Source organism: Vidua macroura, chromosome 28, assembly GCF_024509145.1.
Source record: "Vidua macroura isolate BioBank_ID:100142 chromosome 28, ASM2450914v1, whole genome shotgun sequence".
In the NCBI taxonomy this organism is placed as follows: Eukaryota; Metazoa; Chordata; class Aves; order Passeriformes; family Viduidae; genus Vidua; species Vidua macroura.
In genome coordinates this window covers 233,586-259,666 of record NC_071598.1, presented here as the reverse complement: position 1 = coordinate 259,666, position 26,081 = coordinate 233,586, and the positions used below count along the sequence as shown (strand labels likewise).

Genomic DNA, 26,081 nt, shown 5'->3' with positions numbered 1-26,081 from the left:
TTTAGACTGTTTTACAGGCTGCAGGTATTTAGCAGGCTTGGGAATACCAAGATAGTGAGGCACAAGAGTGCTTGGGAGTGGGCTTAGGGGAAATGAAGGGAAATTAAATTTTCTCTAGCTTAATAATAAAATAAAACTAGCAACAGCAACAAAAAAATCACACCAAAAACCTGAACTGTGACTCTTCATTAAAAAACATATTTTCTCCTTCCATATCAGATGCATAGAAATTTAATAGTCAAAAAATATGCATTGATTCTGTGGCAGAGCAAGCCAGTGTTAAAATTTTTACCTATTCCATTACCAGGAGCAAAACCAAGTGAAAGAACAAAATGTCTTAATAAGCAAGCCATCCTGAATTTGCTCAGAGAGTTTAAGCTCAAACTCAGTTTATTAATCGGTTCCAAACTGAAGACGTAAGTAGTATATTGATCTGGAAATAAGCAGCCCATGCCTACAGCTTTTGTTTTTTTCTATTGGGAACCAGCTTTTATTGAAACCAGCTTAAATTAGCAAAGTCAGATGGTATAAGGACAGAGCTTAACGTCTTCCAGTTGTACAGCCAAGTAAGGGAGATGAAGCTTTCAGGAAATTAAATGTCCCCTTCACTTCACACCCATTCCTAAAACAATTTAGCTGCTAAAGAGATGCAGGATCTCTCTCAGTTTATTCACTCAGGGCCAAAAATAATTTTTTATTGTACTTATGTGCTTTGATGCAAGATGAAAGTTTGGTGATGTTGGGGAAAAGGATGATTAGCTTCTAATAACCTGTAATAGGGAGAGTATTACGAGAACATGCCCTTCCCACACATTGCAGTTTGTCTTCCTGTTGTACTAGAAGTCATAAGCATCTGGACAAACAGGAAGCCCTGTCAGCACACTTAAAGCACCCAGAAGGAAGCTGTGAGGGCATGGTTGCAAGATTGGAAAGGGTTCATTTTTCATTCTCAGAGTTTCATGGTGTCCTGAATCCAGTCAAGATAACGAGTCACATTTGTATAAACACCAGGTATGTCTTTGCGGCCACAGCCTATTCCCCAGCTGATGATTCCAATCACATACATACGATCATCCTTCATACAGACCAGAGGCCCTCCAGAGTCGCCCTACAGAGAAGTAGCAGATTAGTAACAATCTCTTTTGGTTTTGCATTGCTTTTCCCACCCCCACTGGCTTTAGGGGTGCATTAGTGTTTACAGAAATACCCTGTGTAGTATGCTCACAAATCAAGAGCTCTTAGTAACAGTACTTTTACCTAAGTCACTTTTATGTTCCAGACTCCCTCAATGCTCCTCTTATGGGGAGAGACACAGAAAAATGTAACACTAAAGTGTCTAACTTTGTATGGAGCTCATTTATGAAATGCAGATAAAATGTTGAAAAGAACAAAGAGAGGAAGGCCCTTATTCAAGCTATAAAGATCCAAAGGGTTTTATACTGCTGCGTGTAACAGTAAAGCAAAATTATTAAATAGCTGTTTAAACAGAAAGGATATGGATTGAATGCATGCTTTCCTTTTTCCTCATGCCATTGCTCTCTACCACCTTTCAGCCTTTATTCTTCTTTTCTCTACAGTAGAGGGGCACCCCTTTCCTTCTACAGAACCTCCTGCTGAGTGTTTTGCATGCTCACATAACAGAAAATACTAGGAAATGCTGGGGTGGATTTTCCTGTTCAGTTTTGTGGTATTTCCTGTATTTGGGATTTTCAGTCTGTGTTGCTCTGGTTTGATTGCTTAAGGGTTCCCTGCCTTCCTCTCCATGAGTGGTGGGGGAAGAGAAATGAAAGAGGAGCCACCAGTTCTGTTCATCAAAAGCCTACTAGAACTGCCATGTAGGCAAATGCGTAACTTCTTTTAACTATTTTCTGAAGCTTTTTGTTTAGTTAGCTCAAAGTACAGAGAAAAGAAAAGAGACAAGGAAAAGAAAAAAGAACAGAACTGGATTTACCTTGCAGGCATCATCAAGGTTCCTTGTGTCTCCTGCACATAGCATATTTTCTGTAACTGTCCGGTTATCTAGATACTGTGCCATGCACCGACTGGCTGGGAACAATCTGACATGGCCTTCCTTCAGGTGCTCTGAATAGAATGGAGAAACTGGAAGAAAAATGGCAATATAAATACGTATATATGTCTGCGTATGTGCATATATATGTTTTTTAAAAGTTGCAATTCCATTTCCATAGTTTAGGGGAGAGTGAATAGAAGTAGCTCTGTGGCTAAACTAAAATTTTCTTGCTAAAGGGTCTTTTTATATCTTGGGTATTCCACTTCAATAATCAGAACAGCTTAAATCTAGTTGAGAAACAATACTGTTTCTTCAGCAAGCTAGAGAGGTTTATGCAGGCTCCAAATTAAAGACTGCCAGGTTTCTTGTGTGGATAAGTCATCTTTGCATAGTTACATCAATCAAAGTGAAGCCATGGGAAATGTCTATGAAAATTCCTTAACTGTATGAAACAGGATCCTAACTTTTTAACATTAGACTTGCACTAACAAAAGTTAGATGCTTTGTCATACATAATACTGAGTAACTGGTACACTTATGTTGGAATGGAAGAGATTTGGGTGGTCAGTTTTGGATATCGGTTTTATTCTCCTGTATAGCTACAATTGCACAAAACTGAAAGTTGGCAGGATTGTTGTTATTCAGTAGAGTTTTGAATTACAGTTGCAGCATCATTTCCCTCTCAGAGTTTATCCTGTACTCCCTGTAAGCAGTGCTGAGGACCAGCTTTAAAAGCACTTTAAAAATACTTTATGCCCTCCTTACATGCTATGTCTTTAGGTCTGTTCCAAAACCCCCATGGATCCAAACTCTGATTAGGTCTTGCATGATGGATGCTTCATAGTTTTACTAAGTTTACAAGTTAGAGAATTTAAAGAAAATGGAAAAGGAAGAAAATAAAGTAAGGGCTGGGGTTTTTTTGTTTGCTTAAATACAGGTCTGCCTTTGTACACTTTCAGACAGCTTTTTTTCTGTTTGTTATAGTTCACTTTAAAAACAATTTAACCAGCTTTTCAATGTATATCTGGGATTGTTATTTCTTTAGGTTTTTTTTTTTTTTTTTTTTTTTTTTTTTGCTAATCTCTATATAACCAATGTCTCTTAGAATAATGCATCAATCTGCAACTATATGGTATATCAAGGCTTAACAGAAATGGATTTCTGTCAAAATTACAGTATCTAAATGTACTGAGTACAGCAGATGTGGCAGCCCTGATTGCGAATCTTATGTCTCTCCTACCTTATTCGTTGTGCCTTTTTTTTTTTAGTTTTGTACTGTGGAGAGTATCAAGGAAGACTCTACTACTGACAGACCAACCCCTGCAGCTGACAGAACTGAGATGAATAACTCACAGCAAAACTTGATTTTGAGTAACTCCTACGTACATTTTGTAGTGCTCCTATAAGCCAATATGATACATTACGCATTCAGTGATGCTAAAGGCTTGAATTCTTTGAGGGTAGAGGACTCAAGCTCTGGACATGTAGACTTGTATCTTCTACTTACATTCTTCGTTTCTGCCATAACCAGAGATCTCACATTCAGTCCAGTCAGGCAGCTGCAGCTCTGGCGTGGGGAGGCAGGCTGTGCGGACAGTGCCTGTTTCAACAGCACAGTCATCTGCTTCTGAGTTCAACTGCAACAGAGCTGAACAAGGAAGAAATATCCCCACTTCATTAATCACAAACTTGAGCCAACCATGACCTTCCAGTCACAGAGTCAGAAAAGTGCTTACCAATATCATTGTTGAAATTTTCTGAGTCAAATCTCTGATGCACAGTGTAGTTCTTCACTTGAAACTTCTGTTCATTTTCCTCGGGAGTTGCTCGGGAAGTCCTACCCAGCACAATCTTCAGCTGATTTGTACTAAAGCTGAAGAAAAGAGAGTGTCTATTCCTGTTTTTACTGGAGTGGACCCTTCCCTTGAAGATGCGCTATTGGAAAGTCTGCTTCGTTTTTTTGTTTTTTTTTTTTTTTTTTTTTTTACTTTAAAGTAACCTATTTGCCTTCATTTTTGTTCTGTGTGCTTACAGCCATCAGGGCAAAGCTCCTCTGCCAGCCCCTTGCTGTTCTCAAGTTTCAGATGGTTCTGCATTGTGTGTTGACAACTCTGTTCTTAAAATATCTGATACTCTCCTGTGGTACCTTAATGCCATCCTGCTAGTTTGCCCAATTAAATGCCTCTCTGTAATGCTCAGCACAATTAACTATAGTCTTTTAATGCAGACTTACTGGGATAAAGAGGGTTTTTTTTTCCAAGTCTTATACCCTTCCAGTAAAGCTATACTGGATGCTTCTATTTTGCAAACTTTTTTCCCCCAAATAGTACTGAATCCTCAACTTACCCTTCCTCAAAACAGTGAGCAGCTGACAAAACCCAGCAGGAGCTGATCAGAATTCCTCCACAGAGGAAGTGCTCTCCAGGTACTCGGTGATACCTAACAAAGATGGCAGCTTGCCATGGGTGAACCGCAATATCTGCGTAGGAACCACCTTTAATCCTGTACTGGCGTGCTCTGCGCTGCCGTAAGCCACAGGTGGCTGTGGATGACAAACCCAAAAATAGGCTTTTTGTTCAGGCACTCTTGCTTTGAGTTAGGGTTAAGAGCCTCCTCGTCACCAGTCCATGTTGAGGCAGCCTGCCACAAACTGTTTAGTATTTGACTCATCCCTGTTTCCTAGGAAACTTGTATTCTGATTTGAAAAATACAGTAAGGAAACCCTGCCTTTCCTGTTCTCCATTTCTGCAATCTTCCCTTCTGGCAGACCAAAAGGCACTTCTGTGAGAGTGGAGCTACAGAATCTCTTTCTGCTCCAAAACGGTTTTCTTGTTTGTTTAACTCCAGCTCTTTTTTAACTGGAAGACGCTTGAGTGTATAATACAGCTTTTTTTTCTCTCCAGATCTTATTTTAATACAGATGACATGCAGGACAGTAATGCTTCAAAGAAAGAAAAACCAGGAGTGCTGGTATCCTTACAGCAAGTAGGCACATTGCAGTACTCCCACGTGAGTTGATTTCCTTTCAGGACATGGCACCAGGGCTTGCTGTCATTATCAGGATTCCTGCAGCATAAGAGAGAGAAGAGCTGTTTTTATTATCAGATCTGCAGAGAGTTTGCAGAGACCTAAAGATGTCAGACTGTGACCCAAGTGTATTCTTTTTCATTTTTCTAGAGATTCAGAGGGCCCTAAGGACACACGAAATTTGCACTTGCGGAGTCTGATCTTAGAGAAGCATAAATAGGTCAGGTGGAATAAAATTACTATTGGGAGTGAGTTTCATTGTCACCAGTAATGTACTTCCTGTGTTTACTAATCCACGTAAAAAACTAGAGGCTTGCCTTAAGACTACTGCAAGATAGTTTGGTGGGGTTTTTTTTATTCTATAACCAACTACATACCTGCAGAAATTGTGACTACCAAGGTCCAGCTGGTAGGCATCTCTTCTCCAAGCAGTATATAGCTTGTTGACAAGGATTCGAGAATTCCACTTCAAACAGGTAGCTCCAGAACTGGTAACACTGTGGCTGCCGCGGTAATCTGTGCCTCTTCCAGATCTGCAGTTGGTGTTCCTAACTTCAGTAAGAAAGCTGCACATTAACCGACTGATGTGGACCTGAGAGTTCAGATAGAAATCCTAGGTGTGATTTCTATCAAGGCATCTATATATTACCCCTATGTATCTCATTTTCTCAGTGTCATAAATACTAAAAGCCTAAATATGATATAACATGAGAGTCTCAACTTTTTAGGCTACAGAAATAGCCCAAGTTCACAAAGAACCCTTATATATGCAGTGAATAATGGATATTCCAAAGTCCATTCCCTGTATGTACCCTGCATGTACCTTTTGAACAGGAAGGCACACTGCAGTGTTCCCAGGTGTACCTTCCCCCTTTGTAGATATAGCACCAAGGTCTGGAATCCTCATCTGGGTTTCTGAAAGAGTTACAATATTATGCATCATTATAAAGCTATTGCCAATAGTGACATGTAGGCCATTTACTTCACTAACTTAGTCCTGCTCTGCAGTGAAGATGTGGGCTGAACCGTCAGAAGTTGCTAGAATTCCTATTTTAATTATAAAACTGTTGAATACATTGAAGTGAAGATGAGATGTCAAGTAGCTAGCAGGAGTGGACAGCATGTTTGTGCAGTTTAGGTCATGTACAGGAAACACTATGTTTTTAGTTTTGACCAGGATATGAAGCAGTAGGAAACTGAATAACAAATGGAGTTTAGGGAGGGCTGGGAAGGGGCAAGGGAAACCTGTGGGGTGAGAGATACTTGCATTTTGTAGTCTGCCATAAACATCCAGTCTAGGAAGACCTGAAGTTCAGATATGTCTGCAGATGTTGCAATTACTGCTTATGGGCTGCACAGTATCTGCACCTGTGCAGAATGTTCCCCGCTTGGAATCAGACTACAGCAAGCAGCCATTCCCTTTGCTCCAAGCTCTTTGAATGGGTTGATTCCTGTGGCTCTGACCTGTGTGCCATCAACCTCTCACCTGCAATAGTTGTGATTGCCCAATCCCAGCTCAGCAGCATCCTCTCTTTGGCCACTGTACATCCAGTTCACCAAGCCATCACTATTCCAATTTAAACATTCAGTTCCACTCTCTGTCATGCTCCAGGTACCCCTATATGTTACTCCAGTGTCTTTGTAGCATTTCACTTCAGTATCTGAACAAAAGGGAACAAAATGTAAGGACAGCATCCAAAGTCTTTCCCACACAGCTTCCCCAGTCTCTGTTCTGTTTAAATCTGGCTCTCAGACATCTTGTCCAGTAAGTCAGTGAAAATGCTCTGTCAGGCAGACTGTAAGTGTACATGAAGGTCTTCAGTTGCAAAATTTACAGTTTTATTAAGAGACACCTAGAACAACCCAGGTGTCCTTGAAAATTCTTTGGTTATTCTAGCTTTAGAATAAAAAAGACAACTTATTAGAGAGCTTAGCCAACAGCAGGAACTTCTGGATACCTTATCCTTGTGCACTGCATAGCTAACATCAACAGCATTGCTCACAGCAGTTGATGTGATATACTCACCTATTTCACACTGCTTCCCTGAGAAACCTTGGTGGCACTGGCAGATGAAGAGCTGTGGGGAATAATATGCCTGTGAACATTGGCCCCCATTGTAGCATTTATTTCTAGTGCAGACTGTGGAATAAGCAAAAGCCAGGAAATACTGTTAGATTTCACAGAAGCAAGAAGCTGGCAATGTATACACATCTTCCATTTTCCTGTCAGTCTCCTTTAGCCTGTTCCATTTTTCCCTACCCACCTGGTATTGCCATGTTCTTACAGCCTTTTTATGTAGTGCTTCCATTCTTTCTTTGTTTCATTTTTTCCATATATTTTCTTAGACTTCCTCAGCCCCGTGCCCACTCCCACTTAATCCTGCCCGAGACAGTGTACAGTGTTTTCATTTCTATCCTCTTCTATTCCCAGACAAATTTTCTGCTCAGTAACTCTGGCCCTGACTGTGGAGTTCTTCTTTAGGATGATTAGATGGACAATCACCATTTCTTTTTTCTTTGTCATACATACCTCTGACAGGCACAGTGTGACAGCGACTCCGACCACTGTCGCACCTACAGTATTCTATTCTGCTCCCTGAAAGCCTCAGCCAGGTCCCCCTGTGTTGGTAAATTTCTGTGGATGAATTATCTGTGCAAATGGCTGTAATCAGAGAAAGGAAATCCTCTTTTAGAGATTAAGGGAAAAGACCTGGCTGAGCAAAAGGACTCCCTTCTGTTTCCAGGAGAAAAGTATCTGTGATCGGAGCATCTGTCTAATGGGTTGCCCTTTCTCCTTCTCAGACCACAATTGTCCGATCTCTTTCTTTGCTGTGCTGCCAGATGTACTATTCCACTATTGACTGGCCTTTTTTTCTTTCAGGAAGAGCAGAGGGAGGGGAAAACTTTGTTGTGGATGGTATTAATGGTCTGGTATTTTGCCTTCTGAATCTCTCATCCACATAACCGTGACAAAAAGCTTTCAGGCTCTGTTTCTTCAACATTATTTGCTTTCCTCTCCTGTGTTCATATTGCTCCAGCTAACATGGTTTTAGTTAGCCTGGCTTACCTCTAGATCTGGCTCCTCGTTTGAAACGCATGTGTAAGCCCTGCAAGCAAAGAAGGTTAATTCTGTGAGTAACTGCTCTCTTAAAAATATGAGAGAACAAGTATCTTCAAAGACTCAGTCTTTTTCTTGAGGGCATGTAAATCAGGGAAGCTCTGGGGAACTGTCTACCCTCATGTCAGACAGTCCAGTGAAAAGGGCCTCTAGTACCTCACTATGGGTTCCTAAGAATTGTAAAACATTTAGTTGCCACGGATTACCATGTGATTGCTTGTCATCTGAGTGATGTGAACTTGAGATGTGTTGTACTCACGTTGTGTGTGAAGTCATTATGCGCTCTCGGGGCATTGCAAATGCTAACTAAAGCTTGTCAGCTTTCTGCTATTTGAAGGAGGTTCAAGCAAATAATTTCCAAGGTAAATTCAAAAAGCAGTCACTTTTGCTCACTGACATGCAGTTTCCCCATAAGACTTTGTAGCTTGATTATCTTTAAGAGATGTGTTTCCTGCAGCCAATTAAATAAAATATTTTGGATAAAGTTTTATGGAAGAAACCAATTTAGAAAGCTTCTTTGAGTAGGCCACAAAAGAAAGAAGACAAAAAAAAGGAGGAAGGGTGGGCTAGCAATTTTTTGAGAAAGGGAGTAAACATTTTAGAATTTACTCAAGTTGTGTGCGGTGTGAGGCTTAAAGTGAGGGGACAAGGGAACCACTGATGTCCAGTTTTAAGTGAGAGTAGTGATGAAGATGATGACCACAGAAAATGAAAGGCTGGTTACAATGGAATTCTTATTAACAAGGAAAGATGACAGTGAATACATGAATACTATCTGGAGAAGCCACTTGCTTACTGACATGAAAACCAGCCAGGATAACACATAACACATCCACAACAAGAGGTAGACTACTTTGTAACATTTATTCCTCTGATTTCTAGTGAGCTAAGCAGATTCTCCTTCTGCCTGATGCAGACAGCTGGAGTCAATGGTAAGGAAGTGCTGCTGAAAACACAGGAAGATGGCAAGAGAATTATTTGATGCATTAGCCTCTTACCTGGCACTGGGCAGTCATGATTACTCCCACCAGCAGAAGGAGACATGGGAGTTTGCCTTCCATTTTGAGTGTTTTCCACATCAGGTCCAAATCTCAAATTATCTACAGAGACAAAACAAAAGATGTTGAACAAACAAGTTTTACGGTGTGAACAGAGTTCAAGGTGTAACTTTAAATGAAAGTTTTAAATTACGAAAGTTCTTTTTACACGTTTTCAACCCCTCACTTCTCAGCTGTCTGGTCTAACTATCCTGGTCTTCCTGGGGAAACTGCTAGACTGGACCCAGATGTGCTTTTACCTGATAGACTTAGAAGCTAAAGCACACTTTTTTTATGTCTGGAGGAAACTGAGAAGGTGTTTTCTGGGGAATAAGACAGAAGTAAATTCCAAGTACTTCTTCCCTAAATTGCAGGATGCCAACAGTACCGTGTGCAATATTAGAGAGATGGGCTTGTCTGATGGTGATTTGAATGAGTTAACTGATATTCAGATTACTGACACCTACTTAAGAGATCTCTTGCGGAGACACAGACATCTACTGAAGGGTCAGTTTATGGTAACAGTGAGCATTTGCATTTTTTGTATGACTGCTGCTTTGGGTGAGAGTGACGGCTTCTCTCTTGTGTAGAGGATGTGTAGGCAAAATGACTTTGCTTGATGATAGGTGGGGACAGTACTGCTGTGTCTCTTATAAGCCTTTAGTTTTTGCTATTATCATATGCTTTTGCTAAAAAAGGCAGAGCATGGCAATGGTCTAGCAGGTTAGCTTTTGTTATGATAGTGTCATTTATTTGTTGCAGCATCTTTCTGTATGTCACTTCTATGCAGTCACAACTATAATTATTCCCCCTAATCCCTTCAGCAGCTTTACACTTCAAAGCCCTCCTCAGTCCACCAGGAAGAGTTCCTACTTTCTCCAAATCAATTTACATAGTCTGACTCCTATATCAGTACTCTTGGGAGAGAACCTTCATTGATCCCTAGTGGGAGACTGTGAGGGTGTGATGTAGATGAGGTGGACCGACCCCCCCTGCTTTGAACAAGTCCCACACCAGAAGTCCATTTTCTCTCTTCCTTTTAAAATATAATACCTCCTCTACAAACCAAGAGCTGGGAGTGTGATACAATAGCAGGCACAAGATACAGACAAGAAGATACAATTTAATTTCCAGTCTCTAGGATTGCCCTGAAGTTCCAAATATTTTAAATAATATTCAGGCACTGTTGCCCACACTATCACCTTTTTATCATCTATGATATATGCAGAAAGCTAACCCAATTATTTGAGAAAAACTACTACTTCCAGAAATCATGAGCTCAGACTCTGTTTATATAAAGCCAGAGAAGGCAGCTGGATAACAGCTGGTGAAATTGAAGTATGATACATGAGTCATAAATTGGGATTCAAGGCTAATATGGTTTTTCAGTAAAAAAGACTCTGTGGTTTTTTAGTAGTTTTATCATTGGGTTTCTTTCATTGTTTGTCTGTTTTAAAATTTGTTCAAAGCAAAAGGCACAAATAGTCCAGTTTCTGAAGCAGAATCAGGAGTACAACAGGATAATTTAGGATGTGATTTCTCATCATCAGGCTGCAAAAAGAGGGGACTTAAGTTGCAAGTCAGACTGAAAAGATTCACAAGAACAACTTCCGAGAACCTTAATTACTCCACACTTTATCTTTGAGTCACATCTTGATGATAAAATCCTTATAATTTGGTGCATCTCTCAGTGATTTGTATTGGTCCATAGATTTCACAGTATGCTTTTTATATACTTTCAAGCTATTTTTCACCTCTTAGGAAACATTTTGCATTGTATAGCAAGCCTTTTTAGAAGTGGTACAAGTCATTTTCAATTAATTGATTTTCAACATTCAATTTCAACTTCAATTGAGTCTGAACTAAATCAGCAGCATTCCCAAAGCCAAAGTGAATGATCTGAACTGCCATCCAGTCGCTTGGTTTCTGCTGTAACCCTGCGTAGTATACTTACTCCCTGCAGCTGTGGCTCATTATTACAGCTACGCTGGTTTGTGTTCTGAATCCCACAGTGGCAATGTTTTAACTTGAAAATTGTTGGTATCACAGAGGATCTTTGTTGTTATCTGTGGAGAAGGCTTGCAGTTCTTACAACTGTAAGAAACAAGATTCTGGTAGCTAAGATGCTTTCAAGGAAAGCTTTGTTCAGTGAAACTACTTGAATCACGGTTGAGCTGCCTTGTTAGAATTCCTGCCTGGGAAGCATGGTAAAGAACTGTTGAGACCTTATTTCTGAGGTACCTGCTAAGATGCCCCAAAAATTTTAAAATAGTTTTTTTTTGTTTTGTGTTTTTTGGGTGTTTGTTTGTTTGTTTGTTTGTGGGAGTTTTTTGGGTTTTGTTTTTTTTTTTTTTTTTCTTTTTGTGGGAGGACAGCTGGCCTAACTGGTATCTTGGAAGAAGTCCTAGCTACCTGAAACCAGCAGGAAACTGCAGATCATTTTCAGGGGATAGCAAGAAACATCTTTTAAACGTAAAAATGTCCTTTTTATATTTTCTTTGCCTGGAAGACTGACATGAGGAATCTCTATTTAAAAAGCACCTGCATGGCTTAATCAAGTTCATCTCATACATTCATCTGTACAAGTAGGTTCTAGCCATACACAGCAAGTGTTTATACTGCAAAATGCTGTAGTCTCTCTAAAGTGGTTTTGCATCAGATGTCACATCCTCTCTTCCACTGATTTCTGTTGCCCCTGTTCAGGCTATCTTAGCTTATAGTGCTGCAGCCTTTCCCCCACCTCTCCCCCTGGGATACCTGTCCATCCACTGATGGCTGCTGTCCCACTATGCATGGAAAACTGGTAACAGATGTCACCATAGGTTAATTTTCAGTTTTGGGAAAGGTACAACTTAGGCCAGTCAACTGGAATGACAAGCTGTCAAATTGAAATCATATGACTGTTTGAAAAGTATGTTTACAAAGCTCCAAGCAGAAACCTGCAAGCAATGTGCATCTGTTAGGACTCTCATAAACAGGGTGCGTCTTTCTGATCAAAAATACTAGACCAATAGATGTGATGTTCTGACATTTTGATTCTACACTTTCAAGTACATTAGGACATAACAATATGTGATACCTTAAATTTGTCTCTTTTTGATGAAGCATCATCAACAGGAACACTTAAAATCCCACATATTAACCTATTATTACTAACAGCCTTTCTAAACAGTAATAATGTGAGCATTATCTTACCTATGTGGAATAAGACCTAAAAAAGAGCTTTAACTTATCAAATGTGAACAAAAAGTCATTAATCATAGGATCATTTAGGTTGGAAAAGACCTTTAAGATCATTGAGTCCAACTGTAAAACTAACATTGCCAAATCCACCACTAAACCGTGTCCCTAAGTGCAACATCTATAGATGCAAAAATTAAAAGTAGCTCTCTTTCCTCCCAATGACATAATGCATCTATTCCAAAATACGTTGTTTCTGAATCTATAGCCCTCATAGCTTTCTTGATGATGATCAGCTATCTTGATATAGTTGAAGCAACAGACTGCAGACCCTTGCTGCCTTTTCCTGCCTTCTGGATAAAGCATTTCTGTATCCCTTTTCTGAACCAAGCAGATGAATAGCAGATTTCAACTATTTCTCTTTTAAAATACAACAAAAAGACTTCTGTTTCTGGGGGAAAGAGCTAAAAACCCAAAAGAAAACAAAAGTAAGATGCTGTAGTCTTTGAAGACATTGGAGGAACTGAATATTTTAAAGTCTTTGTTTCTGGAATCATTCTCAGTATTTTCTGTGGTTTTGGCCACATTTAAGGAGAAGCATATTTAGGAAGAAGTGAAGATGACGCACCCTCCTCCTCCTCTGTGTCCCTCCATTATCATGCTTTGGAACCTGGGGTGAAAGGTATAGTCTCATCTCCTACTGGGAAGATTAGATAAATTCTCCTTTTGCAGCTAGTTCTCTGTGTCACTTTATCATCAAGTTATTTGTCCATAACTCTTAAGTTCTTCTGCTAATGTCCTTCGTGCAGGAAACTCCTTGCTTAACTGGTCAGAGCCTAACGCTGTCAGCCCTTTCTCTGGAAAGCTTCAGCTTTCTTGAAACAACTGAAAGTTAGCTTTACCTACACTATGAATTTCTTCAAAAGCAGGAAGGCAATAGCTCAGTTAGTTAATTATCACGGTGCTTCATTTATTAAATTGGGATTTATTAAATAATAATATTTAATACTATTTAATGACATTGCCACTGATGTTGAAAACAGGAAATGCCCTTTTTGAAACAGGTGCAGAGTAATGCCTACCTTTTTGCTTTTTCTCTTCTGTATTGTCTTGATGATTTTCTTTCCAGACCAGTCTGGGTTTGTGTTTCCTGTGTGTCTGCTCTGATCTCTCTGTCCTACTTGTAGCGCCACTCGAGGGGGTGGAGCGTGCTGATGGAGCTGGGCCATGGGGCGTGCTGTCCGCATCCCACCCCTTCCTGAGCATCTAGGGGATGGTCCAGGGAGGCGTCTGGCGTCCGGATTGTCGGGGACGGAGCCCTGTGCGGGACGGGAGGAAAGCTACTTGCTGGCATGCTGCTGGATTTTACAGCCAGATTGTTTTGTTCTTTCTCTTTTCCAGTCAGAGAGCAGATTCAGTTTTCAAAACAATTTTTTCCCCATTGAACACTTTATTGTTCAATGACAAAATAGTACGTATCCCTTACAAAGAACTGTCCCGTCCCATTATGCTTCTAGGAGTGTGACTGAATGCACAGCTGTATTATTTCTAATATAATTAGAAGTCTGCATTATGTAGACTTAGTCCTAAAAACGAGAAACTCCTGTTTCACACACAAGTGTAGTGTGCTGTGTTCCTAATTAAGATGTTTGGCAGAGAGGCCCTGATGATTGTGGAGCAAAGCATGCCCTGAACAGAGCCATGGGAAAAGAAAGTGTCAGGGAAGTTTTCAAGTTAAATGAGCAAAACTTCTTAGAACTTTAGATACAAATAAGGAACAGCATGCTGAGGGCCAGAGTTACATATTCAATGATATTACTCATCCTAGAAAATGAAGATCTACTTACTAGAATGTGGTCATGAGGTATTCAGTTATCTAAGTGTGGCAGACAAATGTGATGATCAGTTTTAGAGCTGATCTTAGGGCACTGTTATGAAAACAGTCATTGCTGCAGTTGTTAAGTGATGAATGTGTCCTACCTGTTTGAAACTGATTCACTAGTGTGCGACACACTAGCAATCAAGCTCCTGACAGAATTTAGTATAAGATGTAAGAACCAGTATGTGAGGGACTTCCATTTTCAGAAGCAGCTGCATGGAGTCCTCGTTTTTGGAAAGCACAGCACTGTTTTTTTTGCATAATGGTAATGAAACACTGAGTACTCTGTATCTGCATGGAGATCTATGTCAAGATTATCAAATTTATTTCTCCAAGAGTCACAGTGCTGGTGATAACATACATTACTGCCATAAATCTGATTTAAGTGTAGCTGCATTTGACTGTTTCTGGAAGGGACTTCCAGTTGTTGAGATTGAACACTGCTGAGTGAGTAGGGGCTATAATAGCCATTTGATTTCTAGATTAAAGATGCTAACAAACTGATGGCCATGGGGGAAGATTTCAGAAATTATTTCCTGTCTTTTCACAGCTTAAGGACAACTATAATTGTCTACACCGTGTGGTGCCATTTGTAGAGCTTAACATATTTTAGGAAAGCCAGCAGTAAAAGTGCTCTCTCAAGCACCATCTACTGGCTTTTCTCTAAGTTGACCCTCAGGATAATTTCAGCAGGACTGTTTAATGGCAGTGACGAAGTGTGACATCATGACATCCCACAGCAGGCCCATGTCACCCTGACGGGAACCTCTGTAGCCGGTGGCTTTGGCAGGTCCAGCGCAGGCGACTGGAGTTGTCGTGGAACTTGGAGTGCACTTTCCACCCCCGTACTGTTGTGCGTCTTTGCAGTGGTATTAAAGCACCTCACGCCAGCCAGCCCAGAAGGAAGAAATATCCAAACCCGATGTAATGCCCAGAAGAGCGCTTTGGCTCGGGCGGTGCGGTGGGAAAAGCAAATGGTGCATTCCGGATTGGCAGATCTTGGAGATGCTGTGGGAAGAAGACGGCAACTCTGCAATTTTACTTACACAGCCCAGGAGCTGTTCTCGCCTCTCCTCCCGAGCCCCTGACTCCACGCGGTATCGCGGCCACGGCGATCGCGACTCGCCCGCTCCTCGCCGGGGCGGCCCCGAGCGGGCCGAGTGCCGGCCCGGCGCGGCCCCTTTAAGGGCGGGCGCTCGCGCCGGAGCCGGAAGCGCAGGTCCCGCGGAGCGGAGCCGGGCCCGCCATGAGCCGCCCGCCCGCGCTGCAGGCGCTGACCTGCGGGCCCTGGGAGATGCGGGAGCGCCTCGGCACCGGCGGTTTCGGCAACGTCATCCGCTGGCACAACAAGGTAGACGGTGGCCGGGCCCGCGGCGCCCCGGCTCGGGACCCGGGCTCAGCCCAACCCTTACTGTGTCCACAGGAAACCGGCGAGCAGGTGGCCATCAAGCAGTGCCGGCAGGAGCTGAGCCCGCGCAACCGCGACCGCTGGGCGCTGGAAATACAGATCATGAAGAGGTGAGGCGGGGCGGCGGTGTTCTCGGGCCGAGGCCGGTGCCCGCTTGCGCCGGGCCGGGCGGAGGGGTCGCTGCGCGGTGTCGCGTCAGTGCCCCGGGACGCGTGGCGGAGGCGGCCCTGGAGCGCGGATCTGACGGGTGCGCTGAGGGAAATGGTGGGAGAGGCTTTCGGCCGCCGGCCGCCAAGGGATCCCCTTCCGGGAGGTGCCCGGTCCGCTGCGGCAGGTGCGTGGAAGTTGACGCGTAAGAAAACTTCACGTTGTGCTGACACTTGGGTCTCACACTGCCGTCTTCGGCTCGTCTGCTGTGCCATCAGCGCTACAACAACGCTGCTACCTAACCGCTGCTTTGCCTGACTTAATGTCTGTGCTGGGGCAGTCCCTTGGGGTGTTAGATTAACATTTTCGGGTGTAGTGGTCTGATTGCAGTGTGGGTCTTTTCTGGACGGTGGCAACAGACTGCCTTGCACTCCTTGCAAGGCTTGTTGCTGTACCTTCTAGACAGATCTGTAATGCATGTGTGTTGAAGAAACACAGTCTTGCATGTGAAATGCCAGGAGTTGGAATGAGTCTAGATCCATGAAAGATGCAAACCTTTAGAATTCCCTAATTTAGTTTCTAAAAGGATTTGTGACCATAGAGGACTTCAGGTGATGACCAGGAACACGTGAAACTGTATAGCAGTTGCAGAACATCACGTATACTTGCCTAATTTTTGTTCTGCAGACTGAACCATCCCAATGTGGTGGCTGCCCGCGATGTCCCTGAAGGGATGCAGAAGCTTGCACCAAATGACTTGCCATTGTTGGCCATGGAGTACTGCCAAGGTGGAGACCTCCGCAAGGTGAGGTCCCTGGGGTGGTAACCGAGGAATGGATCAGCTTCTAATCTTATCCTAGGTTTTCTACTGAAGTATTCCCTTAAAACTTTTGCTTTCACGTCCTGATGCTTCCCAATTCTAGTCATGGCATCAACAGGTGTTGGTGGCTTGGTCCTTGATATTATGTTCAGCTTTTGAAGACTTAAATGCTTTGTGAAACTCTTTTTATTTTTTTTGGATGCAAGTGACACTCTGAGGAGTTTGCACATAAACAATGAGGGCAAGCGTAAGGGATGTGCAACAGTATGTGAGTATGGCCAAGACCATTGTAGGGTAGGTGCATCTGTAGGCTGTACCTTTCCTGAAAGTGATTAACTCCTGTCTATCATAGGAAGAAATAACACATGATAGTTCTAATCCTAAGGCTTTTCTGACCTTTGCTATAATCTGCCCATAGCTAAAACACAGACTTTAGCCCTGATATTGGAGTTGATATTGGCAGGCACAGGGGAAATGGCAAAGAGGGATGGAACAAACAGAAGGATGAGAATGGGATGACAGTGACTTCTTTCACCTGCTCCTTTATCCTCCCATGCAATTAAACTAAGGCTGATTTAATTACGAAGCTGTAATTGCTGCTACCACAGGTCACAGTCCATACAATTTTGTGCTTCTGGAGAATTTAATTGCCGTTGCTGAAATTTCTTGTATCCCTGAGAATTTGCGGGACTGTGGGCCTCACTCAGGGTAGAGGAAGGAAAGACCGCATTCTGTGTTGCTTACTTGCAGTACCTGAACCAGCTGGAGAATTGCTGTGGCTTGCGGGAAGAAGCTATTCTTATCTTGTTATCTGACATTGGTAAGTGGTAGCAGTACCTTCAGTTGTCTGAGCTACAGAAACTCTTTTAGTCGTGAATCCACTCTCCAAATACACAGCAGTGACCTTAGTGACTCAGTTTTAGACTGACCTTTTATGATCTTGATCGTCTACCAAAGTGTTGCAGTCTGGGGAGGTCCTTGCCTACTGGAAGCTAGCCAGTGTTACTACAGTTTAAAGGAAGAATGTGAGGGAACACTCAGAGAACTCAGTTTGTGTCCAGAGTTCTATGATGTTAAGTTTACACCTTACACTTAGTGTTTCATTGTATGTTTGATTGTACAAGGTTTTATGTGAAAGCCATGCTTATTACTAGATAGTGCTGAATCCTTACTGAGCTCGTGCTAGGTACTGTTACTTATGCTCTTAAAATTGGCTTTTTGTGTCTCAGCTTCTGCTCTCAGATACCTTCATGAGAACAGGATCATCCACAGAGACTTGAAACCAGAGAACATTGTGCTGCAGCAAGGAGAACAAAGGGTAAGCAGGAAGCAGTTGTCTCTGCTTGCACAGACAAGTAAGCTTACAAGGAACATGCATGTGCTTCATGCAGTTACATGGTCCCTCTGCAAGAGCACTCAGCCCAGGATAACACCTGTCTCAGGTCACTGTGTCAGATGAATAGTATTCTGTGTGCAGCTGAGATAAGACATTGTATTAGACATCTGTTAACACCTGACATTTCGACTTTCAGGTATTAAGGAAAGAGCCAGACTGTACTGATTGACCTAAGATTGGAAGGAGATAGATGCAGAACTGCTAAGTGTGCTGTGACACCTTCAAATTCATTGTGGTTTTAGGAATCTACAGTAGTCTCCCATTTCTACTTCTGTCTATTCACTGGCACCTTTCCTGTATAGCTTTGAAGAGCTGAACCTTTTCTTTCTTTTAACAGGACTTTGGTCTAGCATTCTTATTCTCTGTTGTGTGTTTCAGTTAATACACAAAATCATTGACCTTGGTTATGCTAAGGAGTTGGATCAGGGTAGCCTATGCACATCCTTTGTTGGGACTCTGCAGTACTTGGTAAGAAAGGAATTCAGGTAGAAGAGCAGCTACTGCTTTCTAGTGGGGTAGAATTAATTGTTATCAAGCTTTGGGCTGGGATTAAGTACTTGCATGGTATGGGGTGTGTTTGTGGTGCTGAAGCTAGTGAAGGTGACTGTTTTTTTGCTGACACTGGGTTTTCTGCTAGTTGTTTCTGTTATAAATAAGCAGGAGTGCCAGTAACCAGGAATGCTGCTCACTCCAAGAGGGTCTTAAAGCGTGTGAGAGGCAGTGTTCAATAATGTCTTTAATGGTTTGTACAAATGTTAATGAGATGTTAAGGGATAGAGAAAGCTCAGAGCTGGGTGGCTTTGTCTCATGTGTGTAAACTGTATCAGGCTCCAGAGCTGCTGGAACAGCAGAAGTATACGGTGACAGTGGATTACTGGAGCTTCGGCACACTTGCCTTTGAGTGCATTACAGGCTTCCGACCATTCCTACCCAACTGGCAGCCAGTGCAATGGTGAGTGAACCGTGGCTGGGTGATAAGTGGGCATGGTGTGACTTTCCTGTTTACAGGAAGTAGAAGTGTGGTCCCTTGATTCTGAGGATAATATCCCTATGTTCCTTGTCCTTATGGAAACTGACCCCCTTCACAGGAGTTTGACCCACCTGAGCAAGTTCAACATTCCTGATACTTGCTCTATGGGATAAGGGCTGACTCCTGCAGGGCAGATAACAGAAATCAAAGTGGCATCTGTATTATGTCTGTCAAGAGTAGCTTTAAGAGCCTACTAACTTGCAGGATGGGAGAGGCAGGCAATTATTTCACCATTGTGCTTGCTTACATTAGGCATACAAAAGTGCGTCAGAAGAGTGAGCTGGATATTGTTGTTTCAGAGGACTTATCTGGAGAAGTCAAGTTTTCTAGCCGTCTGCCCTGCCCAAACAATCTGAACAGGTGAGTACTAGAAATTGCTGTGCTGAGATAAACTGATTCTTCTGCAAAAGGACCAAGCCTTACTGTGTTAATCTGTGAATAAATTGAGTGCATAACACAGGCAGTACTATTATCGCTTGTCAGACTTGTATAGTCTTGGTTTCTGCCTTTGTGATAGGGAGAAGTGGGGGGGAGTTTTGTTAGTCCTCCCACACAGAATAGGCCATATGGTTACTGCAAATGCACTTTTACCTCTTCTGATCTCCTTCTGGTTTTTATTGCTCAGTGTTTTGTCTGGGAGGCTGGAGAAATGGCTGCAACTCATGTTAATGTGGCACCCACGTCAGAGAGGTACAGATCCTACATATGGACCCAATGGGTGTTTCAAAGCTTTGGATGACATTTTGAACTTGAAGGTAAGCAGTAGGTCCATATTGCCCTGAAAAGTTTCCCAGAGAGTAGTTGCCTGTAGTCTGTGAGAGGAGAGGCTTGAATCATAGACTTAGGAGGAAGAGTGAGGCAGAAACTGGCAGAACTGTCTCCTGACAGTTAGTGACGGGTGCTTTCCTCTTCCTTCTTTGAGGACAAATAGTCCCTGAGTTTATTAGGAGTAGTGAAATGCTTCTGTGCATTCTTAGTTCCATATTCTGATAGAGGATTCTACAGCTGAAGGTATTTAATTGCCATTCTTGTCCTCTCACTTGATGGAGGAGAAGAACTTTGCCATAATGTTAGGAAGTAGCTGCAGAGTGACTTCTTGAGTCTGCCAAGTGCTTTGAACAGTTTTTTGGTGATCATTGTCTCAGTCCCTCAATCTCTGCTCTAAGGCTGAAGATATATTGGTCATCTTTCTTATGCCATGCTACTCTTCTTGTAGTTGCTTCATGTTTTGAACATGGTTACGGGAACTGTCCACACCTACCCTGTGACAGAGGAAGAGACTCTGCAGAGTGTGAAGGCCAGGATTCAGTCAGATACAGGAATTCCAGAACAGGACCAGGAACTACTGCAGGAAGCAGGACTTGCATTGTTTTCTCAGAAGCTGATCACTAAACATACAGCTGATAGCAAGGTGAGTCTGGATACTCCCTTTCTTGCTTTTGAGTGAATCAGAAGACACTGCTCTCAATTTGGGATCACAGGACTTGGCATGCTTTTGCCATGGTAACCTCACAGACCTGACAGCCGTTGTAACATAGGCACCTATGCAGGTGCATAGGCACCCTGTTGCCTTTGATGTTGTTCTTTGTTTAGCTGAGGAGGACTGTTCTGTTTACGGTGTTACCAAGGCTTGCTTTTCCTGAGAAAACCTAGTTGGGTCTTTTGTCTTCTGCAGGTGAATGATACTGCAGCTGCAGACACGGACCTTCTCTTCCTCTTTGATAACAAGAAAGTTTCCTATGAGGCTCAGGTGGCCTTGCGTCCTCATCCAGAAAGCGTTGACTGCATCCGTAAGGACTTTCTCTGATGTGAATGGCGGGGGTCTGTGTTGAGAGCGGTGTCCGTGTTCTGCAGTCTGTGTCATGTACAAAGAGTAGAGGGAGCTTTTACGTCAAGAAGCAAGTAAAATAGACTGTCATTCATTCAATTTATCAGAATAACTAAAAAAAAGGAAGTGTTGGATTTTGATATACTGGGGGCACTGCACAGGGGTTATCCAGCTCTAGGCTTTGCAGGTGGTAACATGCCCCTCAAAGGACCAATGTTTTGGTCTGTTTTGTGATAACGCAACTTTCCGGCTTCATGTTGATACGTACGTTTCCCTTTTCCCCACCTCCTCTGTTTTCAGTTCAGGATCCAAAGAAGAATCTCCACTTTTTCCAGTTGCGGAAAGTGTGGGGTCAGATCTGGCACACAATCCGGATGCTGAAAGAGGACTGTAACCGTCTTCAGCAGGGGCAGCGAGCAGCCATGTACGGTGGCAGTTTCTCTAAAATACTTATCTCTGTGCTCTGGTGAAAGGGAAGACAGAAATGGGACCCTGTTGGAATGGGGAAGCCCATGATTGTAAGCAATTAATGAAAAGCTGAGAGTTAGCCCTTTGGCACAACTGCATTTGTCCTCACTGCTATCTCAAGTGTCTACTTTGGATGTAAGTGGAAGCCTGGTGGATTTTTATTTTTAGAGGCTAACAGGACCTTCTTGTCCATGCAGGATGAATCTGTTGCGTTACAATAGTACCCTCTCGAAGATGAAGAATTCAATGGCCTCCCTTTCTCAGCAGCTGAAAGCAAAGCTGGACTTCTTTAAAACAAGCATCCAAATTGATCTGGAAAAGTATAAGGAGCAGATTGAATTCGGAATTAGTGAGTATAGCATCTTGCAAACAGGTCTTTTCATGCCTTTTATGCTCACAAAAACACCTACCCCTTTCTCTGTGAACCTGAGAAAGCCAGTCACTCTTCTTTGATTCCTGTAGCTTCTGAGAAGCTGCTGTTTGCCTGGAAAGAGATGGAGCAAGCTGTGGAACTTTGTGGGCGGGTATGTTTCTAAATCTAATGGCTTATCATAAAGAAAAAGAGGCTTGTGTTTATTATCTCTCCCCTCCTCCCCCTTTTACTTCATTGTCCCTGCCTTCAATAGAAACTCCTTGTGTTCGGACTGATTCCAGATTTCACATTGCCTTGGTTTGTGTGGCACCATTTTTGTACATTACTTGTACTACCTGAAGCTTATTCTGTTGTAAGGCTTAGGGGAAGGAGGGAGATCTTGGGGAAACCTCAAAAATGTCTTGGAAGTTTTATCCAAGAGCACCGACCTAATTTCCTTGAATTGAAGTGACTCATATTCTCATTTGTCTTTGGCCAAGGCTGCTGTTTGCATCTTGCAAACAGCAAGAAATATGTGTTTAGAAATATGAATGAGAAAGGAAGAACCAATGTGAGTGGTAGTGTCTCTTAAGTATGAGACTATTCTGTTGCTTATGTTCTACCCTGCTTTCAGGAGGATGATGTGGACCAGTTAGTGAAAAGGATGATGGCCCTGCAGACAGACATTGTGGACCTGCAGAGAAGCCCACTAGGTCGTAAACAAGGAGGAACACTGGAGGATTTGTGAGTTGAACTGCCTTGACCTTCAGATGCAGGAGTGTTTCTAGCTAAGCTTACTTACTACAGGACAATGAAAGGGCTATTACTTCCACCCATATTATGGGGGACTGGGAGGACTTTAACACTAAAGATGGCTTTTGACTCATCTGTCATTGGTCTGAAGTAGCAGACAGGTATAGAAAAGATTTGAGTTCTCAAACTATTTGTTCTTCATTTTGGTTCTTTGGAAACCCTTTGTTTTTTCCTGCTTTTTTATTCTAGAGAAGAACAAGCCAGAGAGCTGTACCGAAGACTGAGAGAGAAGCCAAGAGGTAAAAGACACTTTACTCAAGGTCAGCTTGCTTTGTGTGGATAGAAACTTTGGAGATATAGTAATGATCATTGAGAAAACTATCTGCCTTCTAGGCCTGCCCAGACACTAGCAGCACATGGACTCTCCTGGACTTGCCTTTTTCTCCAGAGGGGAATCAGGGAGTCAGTTTCACACTAGGCCAGCTTTCCTTTCTTGGTGCTTTGTAAGCTGTTCTCAAAACTCCTCTGGAGCTCTTCTCAGAGCAGGCTGTTGCCACAAGCATATGCTGCTGCTTCTGTGTAGGAAGGATAAAAGACATGGCTGTTCCTCTGATACAGTCCCAACTCTCCTTTTCAAGTTCTTTAAATTTTGAAGAAGGTGGTCAAAATTCAGTGTAATTCATCCCACACAAATTTGCATATCCTGAACTTTGGATGCTTCAGGATTGAAGCAGTAGTGGAAACAAGCCACTAAGAATCTTCACACTCTGTCCTATAAACCTACCTTTTTGTGTAATACTGACTCTCATTCCAGATCAGAGGACAAGCGGTGACAGCCAGGAAATAGTACGACTGCTCCTACAGGCAATCCAGACCTTTGAAAAAAAAGTTCGAGTCATTTATGCTCAGCTCAGGTGAGCTTTGTAGATTTTCTTCAGAGCTGAGAGAATGCATTCTCTCTTCCAGGAAGAGAAGGTTTAAAACTCAATGCATACAGCTAATGAAATCTTGCAGTGTTACAGGAAATAAGTAACTTCAGGAATGTTGTCCTACTGCAGTGGCCCACATGTGATCTGATAAGTTTTTACTTTTTTAATAGTAAAACTGTAGTTTGCAAACAGAAGGCATTGGACTTGTTCCCCAGAGTGGAGAAAGTGATGACTCTGATGAGTGAAGATGAGGAAACAGTTGTTAGGCTTCAGGAGAAACGACAGAAAGAACTGTGGAACTTGCTGAAAATCGCTTGTGTAAGTAAAACTCCACTTTAACCCAAGAATATAGTTTGTAGCATAGGTTACTGAAATAATAGTAAATTGAGTATGTCCTATGGTTATTTTGAATTTGTATTAAAGCCAAGTTCCAGGTTGTCTCATGTTCCTGGCTGCTGAAAACTAGTGGAAATAATTGGACTCTGAATATTCTGTGTTTTCTTCAGAGTAAAGTACGTGGTCCTGTTACTGGCAGTCCAGAGAGCATGAACACATCTCGTCTTGGTAGCTCGGGTCAGCTGCTGCTGCAGGTCCCTTCTGGAACATACAATTTATCAGACTCTGTAAGAAAAAGGTGAGGCAAAGTCTGGACTTCTTCAGTTGCTAATGCCAGCACTACAAAGCTGGGCTTCCTACTTTGTGAAATAATGGCACACAGCATTTCTCATATTTTGTACTTCATGTTCAGCTTGCATTGTCAGCAGTCTTGGTTTACTTAGTAAAGACTTCCTGAGGCTTGCAGATCTTTCTTATAAAAATTGGGGAATCATGTATAGCTTCACTTCCCCCTGCCTCAGTAATAACGGTGTTTTTTTGGTTTTCTTCTTTAATCTGAGATGGTTGGGCTCACTTGGAAGTTCACTGCCAGCAAGAACTGTTGAAGCATTGTCATGTAACGTCATAGTAGCTGAGCTGTATCTTTGAGGAGACTGCTGTGACGAAGCACGTGTAGTTCTGGCTTGCCTAAATGAACTGGGTCACTCCTTGGAATGAGAGACTCTGGTTTATTTGCATATTGCTCCATCCTTAAGTTTATAGGCTTCTCAGCTTTTTCTCTAGCAACTGTGGTTCCACATAAGAAGAACCCAATCCCATCCTGGAATACATTTCCTTTCCCCTGTGTAGTAACTCAGGGGCTGCCACTAACTTTTCAAGTTGCAGTATGAATTACAGGCCTATGACCTGACTGAGTTCAGTGTTCTGCAGCATATCTGCCAGAAATATTTCTTCATGATAGAGGCAACATCTCTTTAAACTGTCATAGAAATTAATAGTGTAATAATTGCCCCTTTCAGTGAGGAGCTACTGCTGGAATCTCAGAAACTTTGTAGCCAACTAGAAAATGTGATGCATGACACAATGAAGGATCAAGAGCAGAGTTTCTTGGTAATGTATTCATTCTTCTATAAATGGACTGGGGAAGTGCATGGCTTCAAAGTTCTGCTTCTGCAACTTTGCCACCACTAATATAGCTAATTGAAATCTGCAATTTACTCTTGGACAAGAGGCAAGTAGGAGCTGCAGAGATAGGAAGCACCTGTTCCCTCATAATCTGTTGACTGACATATTCTGCTTGCCTAGACTGGGTGCCACATGCTGGGAACTTGTGCTGAACAGTAAAGGATGGGGCAAAGCACTTGGCCATTGTACGAAAATACTGCAGAGCTGCACACAAATTTAACTTTGTGTGGCAGTACAAATTGGGTGGCAGTACAGTGGTGGGCATGGATGCTTAATTTAATGATGCAGAATATTAAAAAGATTATAAAATAGTAGAGTGCAAGTAGGTTAAGTGTTTCCTTGATAGCAGTCATGTGGCTCATCATGAAATTATATTGACCAACTTGTTCATAGTAATTTTTTTTAAACTCATTAACATGCTTCACTTTTATTCTAGAGAAAACTCGACTGTAAGTTAGCGTTGAACTTCATTTATTCTTTAGGCTCTAGACTGGAGCTGGCTGCAGCTTCAGGTAGAAGAAACAAACAGTCCAGGACAAACCGAGATGTAAAATCACTTTGGTTGCCTCTGAAGCCACGCTACTTTGGGAAGCCAACTGTGAAAAGCTGCTGCCTCTGAGAAGGGAGTATCAACTGCCTTCTTCTACTGTCACCAATTGCTTATGTGATACATCCGGCCTAGTTCTTAGTATCCACTTGTCACTTTTTCACAAAGATACAGTAGGGAATGCCTGTTCTTAACTGCTTGGAAAATGTTCTTAATTGTGCCTTAAGACAGCAGATATTCTGTCCTGATAAATCTTCCCTTAGGCATCACCTGTGGCTGTTTTGCTGCATTTTAGGCTTTCTAATGAACAATGGACCCAATACCCAAAACCCAGTCACTGGTAGATGTCACCTTCCTAATGAACTGTGAACTTAATTTCTTAACTTTGCTGATTTGCACTTTTTTTCTTTAAGTGTAATTAATGGTTGTACTTACCTAATACTTGTTTCCTGTATGGGAACGAACTTATCTAAAACATGTAAACTTTTGGTTTGCTCTTTTTGATGCGCTCAATAACACTATAATGGAAAAAGCTGCTTTCACTGTGGAGGTCACTGAAACGTGAGAGGTGTAAGAATGTTATCCTAGAAACCACAGGAGAAGGAAATCTTCAGTGTACAGGTATATTGT

At 42.3% G+C, this 26,081-nt stretch overlaps 2 protein-coding genes across 6 annotated transcripts; one reads left to right on the top strand and one right to left on the bottom strand.

The window, feature by feature from the left end:
• Positions 1 to 357: 357 nt before the first annotated feature.
• Positions 358 to 15,415, bottom strand: PLAT (plasminogen activator, tissue type). Of its 3 annotated transcripts, XM_054000599.1 has the most exons (15): positions 15,299 to 15,415; positions 13,456 to 13,692; positions 9,155 to 9,256; positions 8,106 to 8,145; positions 7,569 to 7,700; positions 7,065 to 7,178; positions 6,525 to 6,699; positions 5,862 to 5,953; positions 5,416 to 5,590; positions 4,992 to 5,077; positions 4,358 to 4,553; positions 3,748 to 3,884; positions 3,519 to 3,659; positions 1,952 to 2,100; positions 358 to 1,108 (listed from the first exon to the last, which is right to left on the bottom strand). In XM_054000599.1, exons 3-15 carry the CDS (start codon positions 9,233 to 9,235, stop codon positions 950 to 952), a joined length of 1,677 nt encoding a protein of 558 aa, XP_053856574.1. In that variant the 5' UTR covers positions 9,236 to 9,256; positions 13,456 to 13,692; positions 15,299 to 15,415; the 3' UTR covers positions 358 to 949. The 3 variants fall into 3 exon arrangements, with proteins under 3 accessions (XP_053856574.1, XP_053856575.1, XP_053856576.1); XM_054000600.1 differs by lacking the exon at positions 13,456 to 13,692; XM_054000601.1 differs by lacking the exon at positions 7,569 to 7,700 and having other exon boundaries at positions 15,299 to 15,413.
• A 69-nt stretch (positions 15,416 to 15,484) lies between these two features.
• IKBKB (inhibitor of nuclear factor kappa B kinase subunit beta) lies at positions 15,485 to 25,951 on the top strand. 3 transcript variants are annotated; one of them, XM_054000597.1, is made up of 21 exons: positions 15,485 to 15,603; positions 15,676 to 15,770; positions 16,495 to 16,612; positions 17,378 to 17,447; positions 17,857 to 17,945; positions 18,402 to 18,491; positions 18,851 to 18,975; positions 19,306 to 19,413; positions 19,679 to 19,808; positions 20,270 to 20,464; positions 20,729 to 20,843; positions 21,182 to 21,305; positions 21,547 to 21,698; positions 21,812 to 21,873; positions 22,336 to 22,445; positions 22,704 to 22,753; positions 23,269 to 23,368; positions 23,554 to 23,701; positions 23,890 to 24,017; positions 24,739 to 24,829; positions 25,387 to 25,951. In XM_054000597.1, exons 1-21 carry the CDS (start codon positions 15,499 to 15,501, stop codon positions 25,453 to 25,455), a joined length of 2,274 nt encoding a protein of 757 aa, XP_053856572.1. In that variant the 5' UTR covers positions 15,485 to 15,498; the 3' UTR covers positions 25,456 to 25,951. The 3 variants fall into 3 exon arrangements, with proteins under 3 accessions (XP_053856572.1, XP_053856571.1, XP_053856573.1); XM_054000596.1 differs by having other exon boundaries at positions 22,704 to 22,774; XM_054000598.1 differs by lacking the exon at positions 18,402 to 18,491 and having other exon boundaries at positions 22,704 to 22,774.
• The last annotated feature ends 130 nt before the right edge of the window (positions 25,952 to 26,081 follow it).

Coding starts and splice junctions, on each gene's coding strand:
- PLAT (XM_054000599.1), bottom strand. CDS start 9,235: ATGTGGAAAACACTCAAAATGGAAGGCAAACTCCCATGTCTCCTTCTG. Junction 8,146..9,154: donor TCATGACTGCCCAGTGCCAG/GTAAGAGGCTAA, acceptor CTTTGCTTGCAG/GGCTTACACATGCGTTTCAA. Junction 7,701..8,105: donor ACGAGGAGCCAGATCTAGAG/GTAAGCCAGGCT, acceptor CTCTGATTACAG/CCATTTGCACAGATAATTCA.
- IKBKB (XM_054000596.1), top strand. CDS start 15,499: ATGAGCCGCCCGCCCGCGCTGCAGGCGCTGACCTGCGGGCCCTGGGAG. Junction 17,448..17,856: donor TATCTTGTTATCTGACATTG/GTAAGTGGTAGC, acceptor TTTGTGTCTCAG/CTTCTGCTCTCAGATACCTT. Junction 18,976..19,305: donor AACTGGCAGCCAGTGCAATG/GTGAGTGAACCG, acceptor TGCTTACATTAG/GCATACAAAAGTGCGTCAGA.